Genomic DNA, 25,767 nt, shown 5'->3' on the forward strand with positions numbered 1-25,767 from the left:
GAGATATGTGTTGCATACTTTCAGGCGCTTTTGCATTTAATTTGACCAAACATTCACGAAATATAAAAAGACATAAAAGGATCTAAGAAATATTTATATAAATTATGATTTCGATATAATTTCCGACCTGAGAGGAAAAAAGGCGGCAAGTAACCGGAACAAAAAAAATCTCTCAAAAAAATGTGTGTGGAGGTCTAAAACCAAAACAACAAAAGGATGGAAATGGAGAGTGAATGTAAAAGCAAAATTTCCATTTGCCTTTGTGTGTTCGGCTTTCCACAGTAGTTTATTTACATTGAACAAACGCGTTGTCGAGGAAACTGTTATTAAGGTGACGAGAAAATTTAAATAGTTGTGGTTGTTGTTGTTGTAGCCACTGCTGATAATACAAAAGAGAAAACAAAGCCAAAAAAAGACACGACCGTAAAAATTAAGCACGAATAAAAGAACACCGCTGCCGCCATTGCGACTGACTGACTAAACATACAACAACAACAAAAAACAAATATCGAGCGAGCCCAGTTTGATTTTTTGGAGCAGTATTAAAACACAACGTCGCACTGAAACATAGCCAAGAGGAACCAAACGGTGACAATGGATTTCAAAAAGAATTGACTAATGCCGATACACACACAACAACAACGGCGATGACAACAGAATTTCATACCATTTTTGGAAAACTATTTATTAACTAAAAGCGTGAAAGAATATACGGCTTAAATGTAAACAAAGAAAGAAATCAAAAGTGAAAATTATAAACAGCAGAGCAGCAGTGTGCCAATATTTCATCAAACAAAAAGTGAGAGCGATAAATTTTGAAAAAAAAAATCGAAAAACAAAAATTAAAAGCTTTAAAAAGGATAAAAAATTACTAATTACTTTTCGAAATTTCTCTTGCATAAGTGTACAATTGCAAGTACTGTGTATGGGCGTGTGTGTGTGTATGATTGAATATGCCTCGACGTGTTGCAGCAATTATTGTGTCGCCTCCTCACTGTTGTATGTAGATTTTCGATTTTTCCATTGTATCTTTCAAATTCAGTTTTTATCTCCCTTTGTTTTCCTACCCAGTTCATTTGATTGTTGTAACTAACCAACCAACCAACCAACCAGCGAAACCAAGTCCAATAACATTTTTGTTGTAAATTTTCCTCATTTTCCTATGCACAGACATGCAACAACAGACAGACAGACAAGCAGGCACACAGTCAAACAATGGTGGTTACCTCCCTAGTTTTACATTAACAGTTTTTTGTTACAAAAAATCGTCACTGTTCGTTACAAGCGAGAAACATGGAAAATCTTAACCCCCCACCCACTACCAGCTAATAAGCAAATATGGTAACAGCTGTTCATGTCGAGAAATAACAAATAACCGCAGAAACATTAAAATATAACAGTTATTTAAATACTAAATAATACAAATTGATCTCTGTCTATATATTTTAATTTACTTTTAAGTTACTAGTATTGTTTTCATTATTTCTAATTTTATTTGAAATGTTTTTGTTTATTTTTATGAAAACCGCATAAATTAGATGTCAGAGAGTAGAGTAGAAATTCCTTCAGAGAGTGATAATAATAATTTTTTGCTCATTGATAGGGATTTCTAGGCTGAAAAAAGTATTCGCCGTAAATTAGGTGTCTGCCATTCAGAGGTGCATGAAATAGTATAAAAGGATGGTTGCCTTAATAGCGAGTTGATGTCATATCAAATTAGGACTTTCTTTAAAATTAAGCTTTTTACGATTGGCAAACGCTCTATCGTGATTAGATGTATTAAATCAAATATGCATTTTTGATATATAGACTATTATGATAAAAAAAGTATTCACGAAAAAAGTTCAATTTCATTAAAACAGTAGGCCGGGACAAAGCTAAATGAACGGGAGTTGAAGTATTATTTCATTTCAAGAGTCACCAATGACTCTTTGTGTTTTTTGTCGATAACACATGTTATTTATTAAATCATGCGAATATGTCCACAAAAATAGGGAGTTTTCAACACTGCACTACCATTTATGTAAAAAACATCTTTCGAATAAAAAAATATGCTTTTAAAAAAAGTTTTTCATATCTTATTATCACGAAAACAGATATGAGCATTTATCAATTTTCAAATTGATGCCTATTTACGTCTTTTGGTTTTTTTATAATTTTTGCACAGAAAGAGAAAGGATAATCCGATTTTGCTCCAACTTTGCATATACAAATATTTGCATCAGTGCAAAATCTGGTGCGAAAATGGATAATATCGGTCCACTCCATCAAGTACCTTACCCACAAAGGGTTAACATTTTGAATAACCAAAATGATTATAAAATTCGAAACAATCATCCGGTTCTCTTAAAATTTTACACATCACAGCATTTTTATTAATCCAAAGTCTGGTGTAAAGATGGGATATATCGGCCTACTCCTTGTGGTACCTACCCCACAAAGGGTCAAAACCAAGAATATTCATGAAGCTCATAAAACACGAAATTAACATCCGATTCCACTCAGACTGGGCAAATCCCAATATTTCCATCAACACAAGACCTGTTATGAAGATGGTAGAGATCGGACCATTCCTTCTGGTACCTCTCCCACAAAGGGTTAACATTTTGAATAACCAAAATGATCATAAAACCCGAAATAAGGATGCAGTTCTCTCAAAATTTTACACATCGCAATATTTTTATTAGACCAAGGTCTGGTATGAAGATGGGATATATCGGTCCACTCCTTCTGGTACCTTTCCTAAAAAGGGTCAACATTTCTCAATATTTCCATCAACGCAAGATCTGTTATAAAGATGATAGAGATAGCACCATTTCTTGCGGTACATATCCCATAAATGGTTAAAGTTTTGAATGACCAAAACGATCATAAAATTGAAAATAAGCATCCTGTTTTCTTCAAATTTTACCTATCACAATATTTTTATTAACCAAAGATCTGGTGCGATGATGGAATAATTCTTCGACTTCGGAATATTTCTTCAACTGTCCCTTGTGCCTAATTTTTGCAATAGTGCAAATAATACAACCCTGGCAACGACACCAAGAGAGAAAGAGAAGACATGCCTGCATATGAAATAATTCGCCGCTTTAGTTGTCAGTTGTATTCGAATTGCAGGCGAATTGAGACACACACTCATACAACTCGAATTTTGTTTGACTCTGCAGCTGTTTGTTATTTTCTATTCTATTTGTTAACGAAGCAAGCAGCTTGTGAGTAATCTTAATTCATGTTAACGGCAATTATAACAAAAAACATAAAAATTAATGTAAATTATTAAAATCAAAAAAATATAAATAAAAAAAATCGAAGCAAGTTTATACAAGCCAAGAAAGAAAAAAAAATTCAAGCCCACACAAATTTTTTAACAGAGGCAAAAAAGAAACTGCCTGTCAAACGAACGTCAGCGGCAACGGCACGACAGCAGCAGCTAGAAAAATTCGCGAAAATAAGGAAGTGGTGTGTGTTTGTAAAGTGAGAATAAAGAAAAATTGAAGTAGTTTTTGCAAAAGGAATCTTTGTTATATTGAAAAAAAAAATCCAAAATTGAAAGAAAGAATTTTTTTTGTAAATGAGAGAGGAGGAGGCCAGCGCAATTGATAGTTGTTGTCTCCTTAGAAATGTTGAAAAAAGAAGCCCTGTGAACGATTAAAATAAAAAAACACGAAAACTTTAATTAATTATTAGTTCCCGAGTCATTTTTTGCTTTTGGGCTGAACACAACAACAAAAAGCGGTGAGTCTTTTCTTCTTTTTGCTGAGCAGCAGCAGCAGTGACACCAAACCTCACTTTTTTCGTCTTATATTTTTCTTGTTCTTCTTGCCTCTCCTATGCAAGCTTTTTGAGCATGTGTGTGTGTGCGTGAGTGTAATTGTGTGAATTTTGAATTGAAGTCATACAAACGTTGACGTTATTTTAACGGCGACGACGACAGACGGACAGACACAATTTTTGTACTGCATCAAAAACTAAACTACTGTTGTTTTTGTTGTTGTTTTTTCATGTTCTTCAACTACTCTCTGGCCTGCCTGGTTGGTTGTGTTGTGTTTTGCTGTGCTGTGCTGTGCTCTGAACCTACGCCAAAAAATTAGACAAACAAGTATTATAGCTTGCTAGCCAGCCACCAGCACAAGTAGCAGCAACAGCAGCCGCAGCCACAACTCCCACAATGGAATTCATCACAATTGGCCAGAGTGTCAATATAAAACGAACGGATGGCCGTGTACATGCGGCCGTCGTCTCCAAGATCAATGAATCGGGCAAATCAATCACAGTCGAATGGTACGAAAGGGGCGAGACCAAGGGCAAAGAGGTAGAGCTGGAGGCCATATTGGCTCTTAATCCCGAGGTATTGGAACAGGCCGAACAAGAGGTGGTGCACACAGCCCCCGAACCGAAAAAGATTGCCACAGCTCCCATGAACTTGTCCCGCAATGCCACACAAGGTGCCATCGGCCATCGCACTAATCGAGCCACCATTAATTCGTCCAATATCCTGTCGTCGGCCTCTGTGGCTGAGCATGTGGAGAATATACCGCCTCAACAACAAATCCAACCGCCCACAACCGGCATAGTGCGGTCACGTACCACCAACAATGCCTCCCGACTAGCCTCGGCCAATTCGGGCAGTGGTGGTGGTGGCGCTCAAACAACAAACACCTCCAGTATTGGTAATAACTCATCATATGGTGGTGGTGGAGCGGGTTCAAATTCCGTTGCCACTGCCGGCAATGCACGGCGTTCCTATGTGGTCAAAGAAGTGGAACGCCTCAAGGAGAATCGTGAAAAACGACGAGCCCGCCAGGCGGAAATCAAAGAGGAGAAAAACGCCCTAATGAACCAAGATCCCGGCAATCCAAATTGGGAAACAGCACAAATGATACGAGAATATCAATCGACATTGGAATTTAATCCGCTAATCGATGGCGCCGCCGTAGAAGATCATCAAATTACCGTGTGTGTACGTAAACGACCATTGTCGCGCAAGGAAATTAATCGCAAAGAAATCGATGTTATCTCCGTGCCGCGCAAGGACACCCTGATTGTACACGAGCCGCGCAACAAAGTGGATTTGACGAAATTCTTGGAAAATCACAAATTTCGTTTCGACTATGCCTTCGATGATCGCTGTGACAATGCCATGGTTTACAAGTGAGTAATTGTTAGTTGTATTTATTTTTAAAACAAATAACGGTTTTTTCTCTTTTTTCATTTTATTTCAATTAACGTCAAGCTAGAGATTGTCAAGAATTCATTTGTAGATCACGAAGTATTTTCCATTTATTATTGTCTTATATATATATCTAGCGATATCAAGTGACGTCATATTGCTAAGAAGAATGACATTTGATATGAGTGGTATATAGACTTCATTTATAGATCACGGTGTATTTTCCAAGAATCTCATCAATTGAAGGCTATTGTGTTTTTAGGAAAAAACTTTTCAATAAGGATTTTTTTTCTAAAAGAGAATTTGTTATCGAAAATCAGTCCTTATAGAAACACCATTCCATTTAAGATGTAATTTTGCTTTTTAACAATTTTTAACAAAAGAATTCTTATCGGCAACTTTTCTTTACAGGAATTGCGCCATCGCCAACCTGTATTTAAAAAAAGTTGTCGAGTACATTTTTAATGTTATCGAATTTTTTTCGTGATAATATAGACAGTGGAAATAGGCTGTAATTGGTAGTTTACTGGATAATAAAGCTGTTATCGACAGTGGAAAAAGGTAGTAATCGAGGATTTTTTTGAATGGAACTTTGTTATTGACAAATGTTCGTTAAAGAAAAGTTGTTATCGACAACCTTTCATTAAAGAAAAGACAACTTCGTTATAGATAAATTGTTATCGACAACTTTTGGTTATAAATAAGATGTTATCGATAACTTTTCATTTTACATAAGTTGGTATCGACATCTTTTCATTTTATATAAGCTGTTATCTACAACTTTTCGTTATAGAAAAGTTGTTTTCGATAACTTTTCGTTTTAAATAAGTTGTTATCGATAACTTTTTGTTTTATATAAGTTGTTATCGACAACTTTTCGTTATAGACAAGTTATTATCGACAACTTTTCGTCATAGAAAAGTAGTTATCGATAACTTTTTGTTATAGATAAGTTGTTATTGACAACTTTTCGTTATAGAAAAGTTGTTATCGACAACTTTTCGTTATGGAAAAGATGTTATCGACAACTTTTCGTTATAGAAAAGATGTTATCGACAACTTGTCGTTATAGAAAATATGTTATCGACAACTTTTCGTTATAGAAAAGTTGTTATCGACAACTTTTCGTTATAGAAAAGTTGTTATCGACAACTTTTCGTTGTAGATAAGTTGTTATCGACAACTTTTCGTTGTAGATAAGTTGTTATCGACAACTTTTCGTTGTAGATAAGTTGTTATCGACAACTTTTCGTTGTAGATAAGTTGTTATCGACAACTTTTCGTTATAGAAAAGTTGTTATCGACATCTTTTCGATATAGAAAAGTTTTTATCGACAACTTTTCGTTATAGAAAAGTTGTTATCGACAACTTTTTGTTGTAGAAAAGTTGTTATCGACAACTTTTCGTTGTAGAAAAGTTGTTATCGACAACTTTTCGTTGTAGAAATGTTGTTATCGACAACTTTTCGTTATAGAAAAGTTGTTATCGACAACTTTTCGTTATAGAAAAGTTGTTATCGACAACTTTTCGTTATAGAAAAGTTGTTATCGACAACTTTTCGTTATAGAAAAATTGTTACCGAAAACTTTTCGTTATAAAAAAATTGTTATCGACAACTTTTCGTTATAGAAAATTTGTTATCGACAACTTTTCGTTATATAAAATTTGTTATCGACAACTTTTCGTAATAGAAACTTTTTTATCGACAAATGTTCGTTATATAAAAGTTGTTATCGACAAGTTTTCGCTACAGAGAAGTTGTTATCGACAACTTTTGGTTATATAATAGTTGTTATCGATAACTTTTCTTTATAGAAAAGTTGTTATCGACAACTTTTCGTTATAGAAAAATTGTTACCGAAAACTTTTCGTTATAAAAAATTGTTATCGACAACTTTTCGTTATAGAAAATTTGTTATCGACAACTTTTCGTTATATAAAATTTGTTATCGACAACTTTTCGTAATAGAAACTTTTTTATCGACAAATTTTCTTTATATAAAAGTTGTTATCGACAAGTTTTCGCTACAGAGAAGTTGTTATCGAAAACTTTTGGTTATAGAATAGTTGTTATCGATAACTTTTCTTTATAGAGAAGTTATTATCGACAACTTTTCGCTCTAGAAAAGTTGTTATCGACAACTTTTCGTCATAGAAAACTTGTTATCGACAACTTTTCGTTATAGAAAAATTGTTATCGACAACTTTTCGTTATAGAAAAGTTGTTATCGACAACTTTTCGTTATAGAAAAGTTGTTATCTACAACTTTTCGTTATAGAAAAGTTGTTATCGACAACTTTTCGTTATAGAAAAGTTGTTATCGACAACTTTTCGTTATAGAAAAGTTGTTATCGACAACTTTTCGTTATAGAAAAGTTGTTATCGACAACTTTTCGTTATAGAGAAGTTGTTATCGACAACTTTTCGTTATAGAAAAGCTGTTATCGACAATTATTTTTAATGGGATGGGTTTTTTTTGGCAACTTTTGTGTAAAGGAAAGTTTTAATCGACTACTTTTCTTTATAGAAATGTTGTTATCGATAACATCTCAATGCAATTGCTATCATTAGAGTGAATATTTTTATATTATAGAGTGAATATTTTTATATGGATTCTAAGAATCAACCTATAATAGAGAAATATATATATAAAATTATATACAAGACTTCAACGGGAAATGACACATCGTGATCCCCCAAAAATTGTCTGATTAGGAATTCAAATTTTAAACGATAAAAATTTTCAACGACGTAATTGATATGGTGGTTGGATAGTGATGATGATGTTATGACTCATCAATTGAACTGTTTAGAGTATATTTGTGTTTCTTAAATATCAAAACAAATACTTTGGCGACGGTTTATACAAATCCGCAAAAGATTTTAATTATGAATCATTCATGAGTTCCAAACTTTATAAAATAAAGATTCAAATATAGATTTTGTTGATATTTTTAAGAGTCTTTTGCACCTCGAAAGAACAGGTTATTTTAAAAGTTATATCTAGAAGCATTGGACTTTTCCAGACATAACTAGATTAGATTTTAGGGCGTTGGATGTTTTTATTATTTCCTTTTTTTTTGATTTTCCCCTATTTAAATGAGTTGATAGTTCTCAAATTTTCCCCCTAAGGCAGAAAACTAAAATACATAGTTCCCCCAACTTCTCAGCAGTTTTGATTTGTTTTTCGTGTTAACGACAACGACTGATAATCCAATTCTCCCCCCACAACAATATTTGCAATGGCGACCTTGCGTGTGCGTTAATCCAACACCCGGTTCACCATTTTTGTTTTGTTTTCATATTTTGCTTGCTGACTTGACAATTGACATATGGTCCGGTCCGGCCAATGGTCTTTATTTTTGCCTTTTTCATCTACCAATGGAAAGGTGATCGTTATGGCGTTGATGATACATGCATGCAATGGAAAGTGGTGATATGCATTGTACATCTGCCGGTTAAATTACATAAACAAATGGATGTTTATATGTGTGCTTTTTTTAATTTTTAATATGCATGTAGCGGATAAGAGAAAAAGTGAAGGAGGAAATTATGACAAAATGATTGTGAAATTTTTCGCTTTTGAATTGTCGACACATTTTTGAGTTGTTATCGATACCTCCTGTCCATTTGCCATGTGTTCTTGTGTGGCCCAAGGACGGACCCTATTGAAATTAGTGATAATTGGATCAGATTTAGATATAGCTCCCATATATCTTCAACCGATTTCGGGTTAATTGTAAACCAAATGGCCAATATAAGTCCAAATGACTTGAATTTTGGTACATCTCATCGAATTCAATCTAAAAGCAAGTACATTAAATTTGGAGAAAATCGGTGGAGATATAGCTGAAGCTCCCATACATATGTTTCATCCGATTTGGGGTTTTAAGTCCCTCACATTCGTAATATGCATTGGACAACAATGATATTTGGTACCAGATATCTTAAAGAGCTCAGAAATACTTTTGCCAAATTTGGTCGAGATCGGCTAAGATTTGAATATAGCTCCCATATATATCCTTATTGCGATTTCAGGTGATATCCCACACTCTATAGCAATGTCATTTGGAATAAAAGATTAAAATGTCTCCGTTAAATTCAGTGAATATCAATTCAGAGTTGCATATTTCTTCTATATTTTAATTCCCTTTGAAACCAAACTATAACAGCTCTAAAGGCAAATGTTGGTGGGTGGTATAATCTACTTCAAATAAATTCTTTTTTTACCGGAGCTCTTCTGAATATGCATAGTGGTGTAGGGCGGCCTCGCCCACCCGTCTTATAACTTTTCCTTACTGGTTCTTTGTAGAAAGTGGGGTATCTTTGAAAATATTTGAAATTGAAGGAAAGTTGTCATTGAAATTGAAACCTTATGGTTCTAGAAATCTTCATTCTTTTCCTTAGATGTTCTTCAGTCTTTATTTCTTCCAATAAATTGCTCGAGATCATCTTTTCAATTAAAATCAATTTACATTTTTTACACTTTCTTTGTAAAACAACAGCACAAAAATGATTTCATTGTTTACATAGACACATTAATCAATACGATAATCACTGTCAGTAAAGCGGTTTTTGTGTTGTCTTTCACATAAACAAAAGAATCCACAAGCAAACAACTACAAAAAACAAAACGTCACCATATTCAGAGACAGGGAAATCAAAATATCATAATAATAACTGCCGCCGCTAAAACACTTGTGCTCTGAGTAATTTATAACTCATGAAGAAGAAGAAGAGGAAAAACTGATATTGTTTGTGCAAGCACCACATACACACACACAGAGAAACTTACTTCCATTGCTAATGACAGAATAATGCTAGGAACACAATTGGAGCGAACGACGAATTTCGTCCTACGCGGCGACAAAATGAGCCGCGAAAATTCGTCGTATGGAACACAATACCGACGAAATTATAAAACAGCTGATGAAGTTGTTTACTTTTTGCTCATTTGTTGACTACAATGAAAATTATACAAGAACTCATAATTCTTTATAATTTCAGTTATGTCCATCTTCTCTATTATAAATTCACTGATATCCATCTTCACTCAGGCGCAAGTGCACAAATAAATAAACAAATTATTTATGTTTTTTTTATACGAATAACAGATAGTAGAGTGACCATAACAAATTTTTAAGTAAAAAGTAACTTTATTTACTAAAACACATAAAATTCGTACAAGTATGGCCACCTTGTACTGTTTTGTCGCCGTTCGCCGGCGTATGAAATAGAAATAAAGCTAATTGAGTTCGCGGCGACCGACGAAATTTTCGCCGTCGCCGTGATTGTGTGCACTTCCATATACACATATTGCTAGGAACACAATTGGAGCGAACGACGAATTTTTTCGCGGCGTATGTTCGTCGTCAAAAATAAAACACATATGTGTATATGGAAGTGCACACAATCACGGCACCGGCGAAAATTTCGTCGGTCGCCGCGAACTCAATTAGTTTTATTTCTATTTCATACGCCGGCGACCGGCGAACAAAACAGTACAAGGTGGCCATACTTGTACGAATTTTATGTGTTTTAGTAAATAAAGTTACTTTTTACTTTAAAATTTGTTATGGTCACTCTACTATCTGTTACTCGTATAAAAAAAACATAATTAATTTGTTTATTTATTTGTGTACTTGCGCCTGAGTGAAGATGGATATCAGTGAATTTATAATAGAGAAGATGGACATAAGTGAAATTATAATAGAGAACGTAAAGAATTGTGTGTTCTTGTATAATTCATTGTAGTCAACAAATGAGCAAAAAGTAAACAACTTCATCAGCTGTTTTATAATTTCGTCGGTATTGTGTTCCATACGACGAATTTTCGCGGCTCATTTTGTCGCCGCGTAGGGCGAAATTCGTCGTTCGCTCCAATTGTGTTCCTAGCATATGGTTTTTATTTTTGACGACGAACATACGCCGCGAAAAAATTCGTCGTTCGCTCCAATTGTGTTCCTAGCATTATGATGTTCATTGCCATTTTTGGGGTATGCCCATAAAAAGAGAAAGAGTGACAACAATTGAGAATAACAGCTGATTCTTGGTGTTTGTATTAAAGAATCGCCAAAAATCGTTAAAATTCAAAAAAAAAAAAAACATTCCCTGACCTTCTTTTGCATGCATGCTTCTCGCTTAATAGAGACTATATGGGTTTGGTATTTGATGATCCATAACCTTCGATTTAATTCCATTTCGGTTTCAAATCATTCACAAATTTCCAAGTTAAAATTAAGATTTATGATAGTCGTATTGGTGGTGGTGTGTGGTGTTGGCGCTGTGTATATGTGGTTTGTTGCCGTTTTAGTTTTTATTTTCTGTCCATTGTCTTCGTCACTTTTTTTTCAAAAGATTAGTCATCCAATCCAATAAGGGGCCCAGCCACAAGACAGCCAGCCAGCCAGCTACTTCTTAGTCAGAGTACTTTGCACACTCTTTACATACTCTCTTCCACCATGCACAACTACCTCTCCAGCTGTTTTGATTTGGGCTATTGCTCTTTGCTCCATAACGTACACAAATACCACCACCACCACATCGACACAAAGACAGGCGGCGCAACGATCTTGTTTGTGTTCACACAAGACAGATCATGATTTTACTTTTATTTCTTCTTTTTTTTGCAAACTATTGTTTGAAACTTTTATTTAAAATAAATGCAGATGATGGTGTTGGTGCGCCACAACAAAAATTTTGGACCAACTGCGCGTTGCTAAGGCCCAAATAGTGTGGAGAAGGTAACAGAAAGCCAAACACAAGATATAATGCATTATTTGACTTATTAGATTGTCTGGCTGACTGACGGTCCCATGAACATTTATTTATTTCGTTTTTTTTTTCATTTTCAAATGTCTCAGGTTAATACCGCCATGTATTTTTTTGAAGATATGGATGACACAGCCAGCAGCCAGTCAGCCGCCATTCATTCATTTCTTAAATTCATTCACGTACATTATTTTTTTATTTTATTTATTTTCTGCATCTTTTCCTCTTAAGAGGAGAGTGTGTGTTTTGTTTATAATTATTGTTGTTCCTTTTGTTTATTGCCAGACGTTTTTTTTTTTTAAATTTAAACTTAACTCGGCTTTGTCTTGGCTTCTTCAATTGTTGATCATTTGCCAACTGGAAGCTGGAAGTTAATTTCCTCAATGAAATTTCATTCACCTTTTCCTTTCTCTGGCTGTGATCAAATGTCGACTTACAAGAGAGAGAAGTAAGGAGGGATCCAAATCTGAAAATAAATACCGGAAACTATCATCGGAATGCCGGCTCAAAATGTTTTTATACCCTCGACCATATGGCTACAGAGGGAATGATATATACCCTTTGTGGTCATATCTCCGAGAAACTTGTCTCATCGAAATAATGGCTTTAGACCCTAGGTCTCTTTGGACCAAATCCGTTTCAAGATATTTGGAGTCGATCTAGGGATGTCATTCCGTCGAACTGGAAGCTGGAAGTTAATTTCCTCAATGAAATTCACCTTTATTTCTCTGGCTGTGATCGAATGTCGTCTTACAAGAGTGAAGTAGGAAGGGAAGAAAAATGTAAAAAAAAAATACCGGAAACAATCGTCGGAATGCCGGCTCAAAATGTTTTTATACCCTCAACCATATGGTGGCTACACAGGATATATGTATTTTGACACCTCCAAAACGTGCGTCATCGAAATAACGGTTTTAGAACCTAGGTCTCTTTGGACCAAATCCCTTTTAGGACATTTGGAATCGATCTAGAGATGTCCGTCCGTCCGTATGTCTGTCTGGCTTGGTGGTGCGCACTATAACTCTCGAAGCGAGTATCCGATATGATCCAAACTTGGTGCATTGTAATATTATTGTGAAACTTAGATCTCGTTCGGAGATAGGAAATATCGGTCCACCCCTTCACAAAATATCAATATTTTCAAAGAAAATATTTTACTGCACGGAAAGTGAAGCGATAATCCGATTTTGCTCCAACTTTGCAAATCCTAATATTTGTATCAATGCTACCTCAGGTGAGAAAATGGACAATATCGGTGCACTCCATCAAGTACCTCCCCCACAAACGGTCATAGTTTTGAATAATTATAACTCTTATGAAATGTGATGTAAATGTCCGACTGTCTTCAACACACATCACAATATTTTTATATATCCAAGGTCTGGTGTAAAGATGGGATATATGTCTACCTCCACTCCTTCTGGTTTCTCTCCCACAAAGGGTCAAAATTGTGAATATTCATGAAGCTCATAAAACACGAAATTAACATCCGATTCCGTTCAGACTTGGCACATTTCAATATTTCCATCAACGCAAGATCTGTTATAAAGATGGTAGAGATCGGACTGTTCCTTCTGAGACCTCCCCTACAAAGGGTTAAAGTTTTGAATAACCAAAACGATCATAAAATCCGAAATAAGCACTCGGCTCTCCTCAAATTACATACATCACAATATTTTTATTAACCCAAGGTATGGTGTGAAGATAGAATATATCGGTCCACTCCTTCTAGTACCTCCCCCACAAAATGGTAAAAATTTGGAATATTCATGAAGCTCATAAAACACGAAATTAACATCCGATTCCGTTCAGACTTGGCACATTTCAATATTTCCATCAACGCAAGATCTGTTATAAAGATGGTAGAGATCGGAATGTTCCTTCTGAGACCTCCCCCACAAAGGGTTAAAGCTTTGAATAACCAAAACGATCATAAAATCCGAAATAAGCACTCGGCTCTCCTCAAATTACATACATCACAATATTTTTATTAACCCAAGGTATGGTGTGAAGATAGAATATATCGGTCCACTCCTTCTAGTACCTCCCCCACAAAATGGTAAAAATTTGGAATATTCATGAAGCTCATAAAACACGAAATTAACATCCGATTCCGTTCAGACTTGGTACATCTCAATATTTCTACCAACACAAGATCTGTTATAAAGATGGTAGAGATCGGATCATTTCTTCTGGTACCTCTCCCACAAAGGGTCAACGTTTTGAATAATCAAAACGATCATATAATCCGAAATAGATTTCCTTCCAATTTTGCACATATCAATATTTTATCTGTATTAGATGAAGTATGAAAATGGAATACTTGGGTTCGCTATATCTGTTTCCTGTCGCATATTTCCACATTTTCCAAAAATTTGCACACAACTCATAAAGTACAGGAAACAGTCGATATAGTCCAAATCCGATCGTTATAAGTGGGAGTCTTTATGGACGTTTTAGGGAGAAGGCAGTATACATAGTTTAGAGGCTCATCTTCATATTTTTTTGCAGGAACAAATATAATTTTATTGTGGATGTCCGAAAAGTAATCCGTATCTAGATAAAAAGAAGAGAGTTTTTTTTTTTAATTTCTGTTGGGAGTATTTAAAGGACGGCCTACGCCAGAAAAGGGCGTAGACGACCAAAAGAAGGGTTTATACTATAAATAGATTCGTTACAGCTGGCCCGAAGAGAATCTTACCAGATAATTAGAAGAGGATATAGGTGGTCATAATAAGGACTTTATAAAATTCATTATGAGAGCATAGATAGACGATCATGTCGGTATTCTGCTCACCCAGAAGAGAGTCTCCCTCTGCTGGGTGGCCAGAATACCGACATGAACTGTCAAATATATAATTTCACAATAGCCACTTCATAATCTCCCAGATGGACAATCGAATTGGCAAATTTCTGCATACCACCTGACATTTACAAAACAGGTGTTTATTTCTCTGCGATTTAAAAAAAAAACTTTTCATTTGATTAGATATTTTCACGAGCTCCGTCTCTATTCTGCTCTTGTAAACTAAAGTTGTAATTATTTTAGCAAAATTCTTGGCCCTAAATTGTGGGTCATTTCCTTTATTTGGCACCACAAAACCTAAAATAACAAAACTTTGTGTGGTGCGCTAAGTCATGCGGCTGGGGGTTTGTGTGTATGGTAGTTAGTGGTGGCATCTAATCACTCTTGCTTGATGGTTCTTCTTGTTGGTTTGCCATTGGAGTAGACGACTAATGCATTCAACCAAAACATTTGACATTGAATTTGTTGTTGTTGTTATTGTATTTAATACTTTGGCAACTGGGTAACCCGAAAGATTTTTATAGATTTTTTTTGTGGGTTTGTCCATAACACAAATTGATGAATGAATGGAATTTTTTTGTTATTCCAGTTGAATTTGTTTTTTTTTTTGTGTAATGGCAATTTGTAACTTGCTTTTTCAAAAAAAAAAAAAATAAAAAATATACTAAAGATGGGGTGGTGTCGGTTTTTTTTTTCATTTTAAAATCGTATAATTCAAAATGAAACAAGTGGGTTGTTTTATTTTTTTTTTTTATTCTGAGGTGTGTGTTTTTCTCTCATTGTTTGGTTTAATGAGTTTTCACGAATGTAAACATTGTAAATAAATCATTTATTTAAATTTAATGGGGTTTAATAAACCTATTTAATTTGTTAATAGAACAATCAACGGATATATGTTCGGTCTTTTAAGCTAAACGATTTAGAGAATTTGTAATTAAATAACAACTACAAAAGCTGTAAATTCGGACGGGTCAAACTTTGAATACCCTCCACCAATTGGAACGAATTTGGCAAATTTTCAAAAAAAAAAAAAAAGAAAAAAAAATAAAATCCGTTAAAAATTCTGGTAAAATCTTAAACCCTGGACCTGCACAGACAGTGTTCTGTCATAGACTGTAGTATACATTACGAACTCTAAATACCAAATTTGATACAATTCCGGCGAATAATGCCGAATATCCGGAGGTGGCGTTATACGAAGGCGTGGACCTGCACAGGCAATTTTCTGTCATAGGCTGTAGTATCCATTACGAACTTCAAATACCAATATTGAAGCAATTCCGCTGGATAACGTTGCTAAAATCATGAAAATACTGAATATTGGGGCTACACTTATATGGGGGCTATACGAAGACGTGGATCTGCACAGACAATTTTCTGTCATAGGCTGTAGTATACATTTCGAACTTCAAATACCAAATTTGAAACAATTCCACTGGATAATGTTGCTAAAATAATCGAAATACTGAATATCAGGAGGTATCGTTATATGGGGGCTTTACGAAGACGTGGACCTGAACAGGCAATTTTCTGTCATAGGCTGTAGTATCCATTACGAACTTCAAACGCCAAATTTGAAACAATTCCGCTGGATAATGTTGCTAAAATCATCAAAATAGCGAATATCAGGGGCTACACTTTTATGGGGGCTATACGAAGACGTGGGCCTGCACAGACAATTTTCTGTCATAGGCTGCAGTATCCATTACGAACTTCAAATACCAAATTTGAAACAATTCCGCTGGATAATATTGCTAAAATCATCAAAATAGTGAATATCGGGGGCTACACTTATATGGGGGCTATACGAAGACGTGGGCCTACACAGACAATTTTCTGTCATATGCTGTAGTATTTATTGCGAACTTCAAATCCCAAATTTGAAACATTTCCGGTGTATAATGTTGCTAAAATCACCAAAATACTGAATATCGTGGGCTACACTTATATGGGGGCTATACGAAGACGTGGACCTACACAAACAATTTTCTGTCGTAGGCTGTAGTATCCATTACGAACTTCAAACGCCAAATTTAAAACAATTCCGGTGAATAATGTAGCTAAAATCATCAAAATACCGAATATCGGGAGGTGTCGTTATATGGGGGCTATACGAAGGCGTGAACCTGCTAATTTTCTGCCTTAGGTTGTAGTATCTCTTACGAACTTCAAATACCAAATTTGAAACAATTCCGGTGAATAATGTCACTAAAATCATCAAAATAGCCAATATCGGGAGGTACCGTTGTATGGGGGCTATACGAAGACGAGGACCTGCACAGACAATTTTCTGTCATAGGCTGTAGTATCCATTACGAACTTCAAATACCAAATTTTAAACAATTCCGGTGGATAATGTTGCTAAAATCACCAAAATACTGAATATCGTGGGCTACACTTATATGGGGGATATACGAAGACGTGGACCTACACAAACAATTTTCTGTCTTAGGCTGTAGTATCCATTACGAACTTCAAACGCCAAATTTAAAACAATTCCGGTGAATAATGTAGCTAAAATCACCAAAATACCGAAAATAGGGATATGCGGTTATATGGGGGCTATACCAAAACGTAGACCTACATGGCCCATTTTTAATACCAGAAGTCCTGCAGACATAATATACATTTGAGTAAAATTTTATCAATCTACTTCATTTCGTTTGGAAACTAGAGTGAATTCCACAGACGTATAGCCGGACGGGCATCGCTAAATCGAAATAGAAATTTATGCTGATCAACAAAAATATATATAATTTGTGGGGTTTAAAATGTATATTTCGAGAAGTGACAAACTTAATATACCCTCCATACCATGGTGGAGGGTATACAAAATTTAATTAATTTCAGATTTTTATAATTTTTTGAGGAAAATTTAAATTTTTTACTTTTTGAAAATCTTTCTTTATTTTCAAAATTTACCATATTAATTATTTGCCAACCCTTTTTCTATTTCTCTCCCCCTCTTTAGATATACCGCCAAACCATTGGTTCAAACCATATTCGAAGGTGGCATGGCCACATGCTTTGCTTATGGTCAAACGGGTTCGGGTAAAACACACACCATGGGTGGTGAATTCAATGGCAAGATACAGGATTGTAAAAATGGTATATATGCAATGGCAGCTAAGGATGTATTCAATTATCTCAATGGACCACGGTATCGTCACTTGAATTTGGTTGTCTCGGCCAGTTTCTTTGAAATCTATAGTGGCAAAGTAAGACGTCCTGCAAATGTTCTTTTCATAACAAAACCCTACAGTAACTCATTTCCTTATTTGCTTGCAGGTTTTTGATTTACTCTCCGATAAACAAAAACTTCGCGTACTAGAAGATGGCAAACAGCAGGTCCAAGTTGTTGGTCTCACCGAGAAGGTAGTCGACAGTGTTGAAGAAGTGCTCAAACTAATTCAGCACGGCAACAATGCTCGCACCTCCGGCCAGACCTCAGCCAACGCGAACTCATCCCGTTCGCATGCAGTATTCCAAATAGTTCTACGTCCACCGGGCTCGACAAAAATCCACGGCAAATTCTCTTTCATTGATTTGGCCGGCAATGAACGTGGTGCTGACACATCGTCCGCAAATCGCCAGACTCGCATGGAGGGTGCTGAAATCAATAAATCCCTGTTGGCTCTCAAGGAATGTATACGTGCTTTGGGCAAACAATCTGCCCATCTACCGTTCCGTGTGTCAAAGCTAACCCAAGTACTGCGTGATTCGTTTATCGGTGAGAAGAGTAAGACCTGCATGATTGCCATGATATCGCCGGGTTTAAGTTCATGTGAACATACCCTAAACACATTGCGCTATGCGGATCGTGTCAAAGAGCTGGTGGTTAAGGAGTTGCCCGATGTGTTGCGTGAAGAGGATGCCGAACAGCTGATGTACGAGGAGGATGAGGAGACCAATAATATACAGCATGTCCAACAGAAGCCAATGCGACATAATAATCACACAAATCACAATAACAACAATAACAATAAGAATGGTCAAATGTCGGCAAATGACTTGGCATTGTTGCGTTCGTTGAGCGTAAGTATTAAAGGCCAAACTTTTTTTTTTTGGCAATAATAGCATAAGAATTTCGTTAAGGTCGCATGTAAAAATCCTCCTTTTGGGTCACCTAGTTTGGGTGCCTATATGGACTCTTTGAAAGTCTTTTTTTGGACATGTAAATGCTCAACACTACTTCCTGGTCGTCTATAAAGGCTCATTTTGCTTTTCTAGAAAATTTTCATTTGTTTTTTCTTTAGATTCTTAGGCCGCTTTACCTTCAAATCGACTATGCCTTTGGCTGAGGGTATAGCCATAGGGCTATCATTTGGTAAGACCAAAATGTGTCTCATCCAAATAACAGTTTTAGACCCTCTTTGGACCAAATCCTTTGTTTGGGCATTTGGCGTCAATCTAGCGATGTCCGTCCGTCCGTCTATCCGTCTGGCTGGGGCGCACGATAACTCTCTAGGGGAATATACGATTTGATCCAAACTTGGTACATCGTAATATTATTGTCAAACTTAGATCGAGCTCGGAGATGGACAATATCGGTCCCCTCCTTCTGGTACCTGCCCCACAAAATGTCAACATTTGCAAAGAAAATAATTTACTGCACAGAAGAAGACACGATAATCCGATTTTGCTCTAACTTTGCACATCCTAATATTTGCATCAGCGCTAGGTCAGGTGTGAAAATGGACACAATCGGTGCACTCCATCAAGTACCTCCCCCACAAAGGGTCAAAATTTGGGAAAATTATAATTCTTATAAAATATGAAGTCTATGTCCGATTGTCTTCAAATTACACACATCATAATATTTTTATTAAGCCAAGGTATGGTGTGAAAATGAAAAATATCGGTCCTCTCTTTCTGGTAGCTCCCCCACAAAGGATCAAAATTTGGAAAATTCATGAAGCTTCATAAACCACGAAATTAACATCCGATTCCACTCAGACTTGGCAGAACTCAATATTTCCATCAACACAAGATCTGTTATAAAGATGGTAGAGATCCGACCTTTCCTTCTGGTACCTCCCCTACAAGGGGTCAAAGTTTTGAATTATCAAAACGATTATAAAATCCGAAATAAGCATCCGGTTCTCTTCTAATGACACACATCACAATATTTTTATTGGCCCAATGTGTGGTGTGAAAATGGGATATATCGGTCCACTCCTTCTGGTACCTCCCCCACAAAGGTTCAAAATTTTGAATATCTATGAAGCTCATAAAACGCGAAAATGACGTCCGATGTCATTCAGACTTGCAAAATCTCAATATTTCTATCAACACAAGATTTGTTATAAAGATGATACGGATCGGACCATTCCTTCGGGTACCTCCCCCACGAACGGTCAAAATTTTGAATAATCAAAACGATCATAAAATCCGAAATAAGCTTCCGGTTCTCTTCATATTTCACACATTACAATATTTTTATTACCCCAAGGTCTGGTGTGAAGATGGAATATACCGGTTCACTCCTTCTGGTACCTCCCCCACAAAGCGTTAAAAATTTTAATAACCAAAACGATCATAAAATCCGAAATAAGCATCCGGTTCCCTTCAAATTACACACATCACAATATTTTTATTGGACCAAGGTCTGGTGTAAAGGAGGGATATATCGGTCCACTCCTTCTGGTACCTCCCCCACATAGGGTTCACAATTTTGAATATTCATGAAGCTCATAAATCGCGAAATGACATCCGATTCCATTCAGACTTGGCACAGCTAAATATTTCCATCAACGTAAGATTTGTTCTAAATAAGGTGAAAATCGGAACATTCCTTCTGGTACCTCCCCCACAAAAACGCTCAAAGAAAGCGAAATCAGCATCTAAATTCAGCTATCCATCCATCTCCTCAAATTTCCCACATAGAAACATTTTTGCACAACACAAGATCTTTGCTGAAGATGATATATATCTGGCAACCCCTTCTGATACCTCAACCACAAAGGGTAACAATTTCTAATACTTATATCTGTCATAACTTGCGAAACAAGTCGGCGATTCTTTACAACTTGCCATGTCTAAATATTTCTCTTAACCAGAAATCTGATATATGAATATGTAATTAATCGGAATTTATGATTTCGTCTAAAATTGGACATAAATGTTCGATTTCCTTCAAATATTTGCCCATACCAATATTTTTATCTGCATTAGATGAAGTATGGAAATGATGGAGTACTTCGGACTCACGCATATTTCCATATTTTCCAAAAATTTGCGTATATCTCATATAAAGTATAGGAAATAGCCGATATAGTCCAAATCTGGCCCATTGTAATATTTATATCAGTCTTAGGTCAAATAGGAATAGGGCAATATTGGCCAATTGCTTTGGAACCTCCCCCAATAAAGGTTTCAACAGTCATTCATCATAACTCAAGGCTGGGGGTTAAAAATCTGTCGGCAAACCCGACTGATACCATTTTACTTGTTGTTGTTATTATTATTAATTTTTTTTCTCTCCTCCCTCCCCCCAGGAACATGATATGTCTGATGAACTATTGGATCAACATGCTGCTATATCGGATTTACAGCAAACCGAAGAAATGGTGGTCGACCAGCATCGTGCTATCAATGATTTCCTATCACAATTCTTACCAGAATCCATGAGACTCTATAATCTAACCAATTATGTGGACTATGACCAGGATTCCTATTGTAAAGAGGGCGAAGCCTATTTCACACAATTAGCCGAGATGGCAACAAGTTGTCGAGATCTAATGGCCGACTTCCGCACAAAATTGGCCAAAGAAGAGATGCTGTCGTGTACGGTCAAGCCACCAGGCAAACGTTAAGAAGAAACTGAAATTAAAAAGTGAAAACTGTCTTGCGCAACAACATGTGTATGAGCTGATTGATGATGATGATAATAACGGAGAAGAAGATCAAAGAAGCATCAAAAGATTACAAGAAGAAATACTCTCTCTCTCTCACTTTAAACAGAAAAGAAAAAAAAAAAGAAAATGAAAACAAAAACTATTTTAAATATTAAAAAAAAAAGAAACAAAAGCAAGAGAAGAAGATTAATGATAGCAACCAGCCTCTAGTAGTAGTTATATAATTAACTTTAAATGTCATATATTATATACATTACAAAACCAACAAAAAAACCAGAAAACATTAAAAAAATTAACAGTGCCGTTAGAAAATGCACTTAAAAACAAAATTTCAATTAACACATAACAATTTTACGTTAAAAACAAACTCAAATAAGACAAAATGCAAGAAAACGACGGGACACTTTCACAGAAAAAAAAAAAAACAAGAACAACAACACCCTACAAAACGACTAGCAACAAAAGAAATGAAAACAGAATCTTCTTCCCTACCAACGAAACATAAAGACACTATATAATTCCTTTTTTATTCCTAACTAAAACTACAACAATGCCACCCTTCATTCACCCCCTTCAAACATTACCAATAAGGCCCCCTTCTCTTTTTCTATTTTTTTTTTGTTCTTTACTTACCCCTCAAATTTACACACATGAGATTTGTGATAATACCGGAAGATGAGAACTCGTTATATAAATTCTATTAATGAAATCTTGTTTTGTTTATGTTCTATGTTATATAAATTTCAAATTAAACTATTTCTAAAAAAACTAATGTTTTCTTTCACTTCAGCTTCATTTCCATTCAAAAGCAAAAAAAAAAAACAACTTCCTATCTATTTTTAATCTCCTCCCTACCACTCACTCTCTAGTTCTTTTTTTATAAATATTTTAAAATTAAAACAAAACAAAAACAGGACTTTTTGTTTCCTATAATAATTTTTTGTCGCATCGCATATACTTATATTTATTATTATTTGTTTAACTTTTTTTATACTACTTCTATTTACTACTACTACTATTACTAGAAAACCGTAAAAAACAACCACAACTACCCAATATGTTTATTACTTATTCTAATTTTAAATGATATTAACTATAATTATTTTTATTTTATTTTTAATATTATTACAAAAACAACACAAGGAAATCAATCAAAACGCTAAACAAAAAAATCGAAAGCAAACAAAAAAATAATCCATGAAAAAAATATTATATTCCCCTGCAAAATTTTATAAAAAAAACCCCAACAACAACAAGTATTATATATTCTACAACCGTTGCCGCTTAAGAAAGGAAATAAGTCATCAAGGCTGTTTTTCCCAATAAACAAATGCTTTCACAATAACAAGAAAAAACAACCGTTTGACAGGATATCCTTTTTTGGGAAAATAAAATAAAAAGACATTAATAAATTATAAAAAAATGAAAACTTTTTTAATATTTTTATTTCTTTCTATTTATTTTAAAGACTACAAACCAGAAGACTATGTTCCAGAACTGCAGAAATATAAAAGTTTCCACTACGATAAGCGATTTTTCCTTTATGATATCGAAGAAAATTGCAAAAAGTAGTAGATTCTTGCAGGTACTGTGGAACAGAACCATTTTCAACTTTAATTGAAAAGAAAATAAAAGGGCTGTTCCAGAACCTGTACAAATCTACTAGTTTTGCAACTTTTTGGATATCGTAAAGAAAAACTCGGTTATTGTAGTAAAAGCTTTTACATTCTCGCAGTTCTGCAACAGACCAAAAAGTTCATTACTTTTTTTTAAAAAAAAAATTCCAGATCTACCGAGAACAATTTTCCATAAACATAAGTTATCGATGGCGAATTTTATGTTTAACGATTTATCTGGGCAATGAACTTCTTCTGAATTGAGATAAATTCTTTTACATAAATAAAAGTTATCGCATATATTTGATAAGAAAGTTTTCCAAAAAGAAACATTTTTCTCAAAAAAAAAAAAAAAAAAAAAAAAAACGATAACAAATTTCTCTAAAAGTAACTTCCATCCCAAAAGAAAACCAATAATTGGTTTGTTCTAATTCTATGTTATCAATAAGAAAATTTCCAAAAAGAAGAAGTTTTCTCAAAAAAAAGAAAATCGATAAAAAATTTCTCTAAAAGTAACTTCCATTCCAAAAGAAAACCAATATTTGGACTTTTCCAGAAGCTTCAAGAATCTACTAGTTTTGCAATTTTCTTCGATTTCATAAAGGGAAAATTGGTTATCGTAGTAAAAAATGTCTAGATTCTAGAATATCTAGAATGTCAGTTCTGGAACAGACCAAATAAATATAATAACTTTTAGGAATGAAAATTGATCGAAAACACCTCGACAACAAGTTTTATCCTAAAAAAGATCGATAAGAACTTTTCTCTGACGAAAAATTGTCAATTATAATTTTTCTGTAGAGAAGAGATAACCAATTTTCTGTAGAGAAGAGTTATCGATACCAACTTAATGTGTCGATAACTTTTCTATAGAGATAACAACTTTTCTTTAGAGAAAATCTATCGATAACAACTTTATTTTGAAATAAAATTATCGATTAGAACTGTTGTATATAGAATAGTTATCGGTAACATATTTTTTGTTGGGAAATGCCGTCGATAACAACGTTTGTATAGAGCGAAGACATCGACAACAACGTTCTTATAAAGAAATGCTGTCGATAACAACTTTTCTATAAGAAAAGCTGTCGATAACAATTTTTCTATAAAGAAAAGCTGTCGATAACAAATTTTTTATAGCGAAAAGCTGTCGATAACAACTTTTCTACAAAGGAAAGCTGTCAACAACAACTTTTCTATAAAGAAAAGCGGTCGATAACAACTTTTCTATAAAGAAAAGCTGTCGATAACAAATTTTCTATAAAGAAAAGCTGTCGGTAACAACTTTTCTATAAAGACTGTCGATAACAACTTTTCTATAATGTAAAGCTGTCGATAAAATCTTTTCTATAAAGACTGTCGATAACAACTTTTCTATAATGTAAAGCTGTCGATTACACCGTTTCTATAAAGAAAAGCTGTCGATAGCAACTTCATTGTGATGTAAATTATCGATGACATCTTTTCTATAGCAAAAAATCTGTCGATAATAACATTCCCATATAAGAGCTAAGTCGATTAAAATGTTCCTAAAGAGAAAATTTTGTCGATAACAAAAGCTCAATGGGAAAACGTTTTTATAGACAAATGTTGTCGATAACAACATTACTTTGAAGAAAAAGTAACGATAAGATCTATTGTATATAGAATAGCTGTCGACAACAAGGCAACAGCATTTCTATAGAGAAAGCCTGGCGTTGATAATTTTATTTTGAACTAAAGTGATAGTTGTAGTAGAAATGTTCCATTTTCTATAAAGAAAAGTAGTCTATAACAACGCTTTTAAAGAGGAAAGATATCGACAACAACAATTGCTATAGAAAAATGATGTCGATAAAAATTCTCTATAGAGAACTTATCGATACCAGTTTTTATATTAAAAAGTTGTAGAAAACAACCTTTCTATAGAGAATAAACAGTCGATAAAATGGTACAATAAAAAGGTAACCAGCTACCAGCTGACTACATTTTTTTTTCTAAGTGTTCCCGACTGCTGCCAATTTTGTGTATGTATTTATTGTTTTGAAAAAATGAAAACATAATATTTTCAAAACCAATGATTGGAAGACACTTAAATTGCAGCTCGCGCATTGAAGCTATTAACCAGTTTAGCCATGAAATTGAAAGATTGAACAGTTTGGATCATATTTTTGGGCGAAAATCCAGGCATATCATTCATTTTTTTCGCGCTATTCAACTCATTTTAAAAATGAGGAAAAATGTAAAAAAAATTAAAACAACTTTTTGCATATAATTTTGAATGAGTCTGACAGGAAGAGGGCATAGCTCCAGAGCTGTATTTCTGTACTTTTACGAAGCTGTTCTACCTCCTTATTGTACCATGGTCGATAACAACTTTAAGTTATATAATCGATAACATATTTTCTACAGAGAAGGTATGTCGTTAACAACGTTCCAATTGGGGAAATTTTTTTTTCTATAGAAATAGTTGCCGATAACATTTTTTTATAGAAAAGAAGATGTCGATAGCAATTTGTTATAGAGAAAAAATCTCGATAACCACAATATCTATAGAGAACAG

At 34.6% G+C, this 25,767-nt stretch overlaps 1 protein-coding gene across 3 annotated transcripts; it reads left to right on the forward strand.

Moving 5' to 3' along the window:
- Nucleotides 1-469: 469 nt before the first annotated feature.
- LOC101899268 (kinesin-like protein Klp10A) lies at nucleotides 470-22,929 on the forward strand. Of its 3 annotated transcripts, none has more exons than XM_059122453.1 (5): nucleotides 470-799; nucleotides 4,095-5,154; nucleotides 17,724-17,970; nucleotides 18,041-18,787; nucleotides 21,250-22,929. In XM_059122453.1, exons 2-5 carry the CDS (start codon nucleotides 4,172-4,174, stop codon nucleotides 21,565-21,567), a joined length of 2,295 nt encoding a protein of 764 aa, XP_058978436.1. In that variant the 5' UTR covers nucleotides 470-799; nucleotides 4,095-4,171; the 3' UTR covers nucleotides 21,568-22,929. The 3 variants fall into 3 exon arrangements, with proteins under 3 accessions (XP_058978436.1, XP_058978434.1, XP_058978435.1); XM_059122451.1 differs by lacking the exon at nucleotides 470-799 and adding an exon at nucleotides 3,100-3,738; XM_059122452.1 differs by lacking the exon at nucleotides 470-799 and adding an exon at nucleotides 3,101-3,215.
- Nucleotides 22,930-25,767: the final 2,838 nt, after the last annotated feature.

This window comes from Musca domestica, unplaced genomic scaffold (assembly GCF_030504385.1).
Source record: "Musca domestica strain aabys unplaced genomic scaffold, Musca_domestica.polishedcontigs.V.1.1 20, whole genome shotgun sequence".
NCBI classification, from domain to species: domain Eukaryota; kingdom Metazoa; phylum Arthropoda; class Insecta; order Diptera; family Muscidae; genus Musca; species Musca domestica.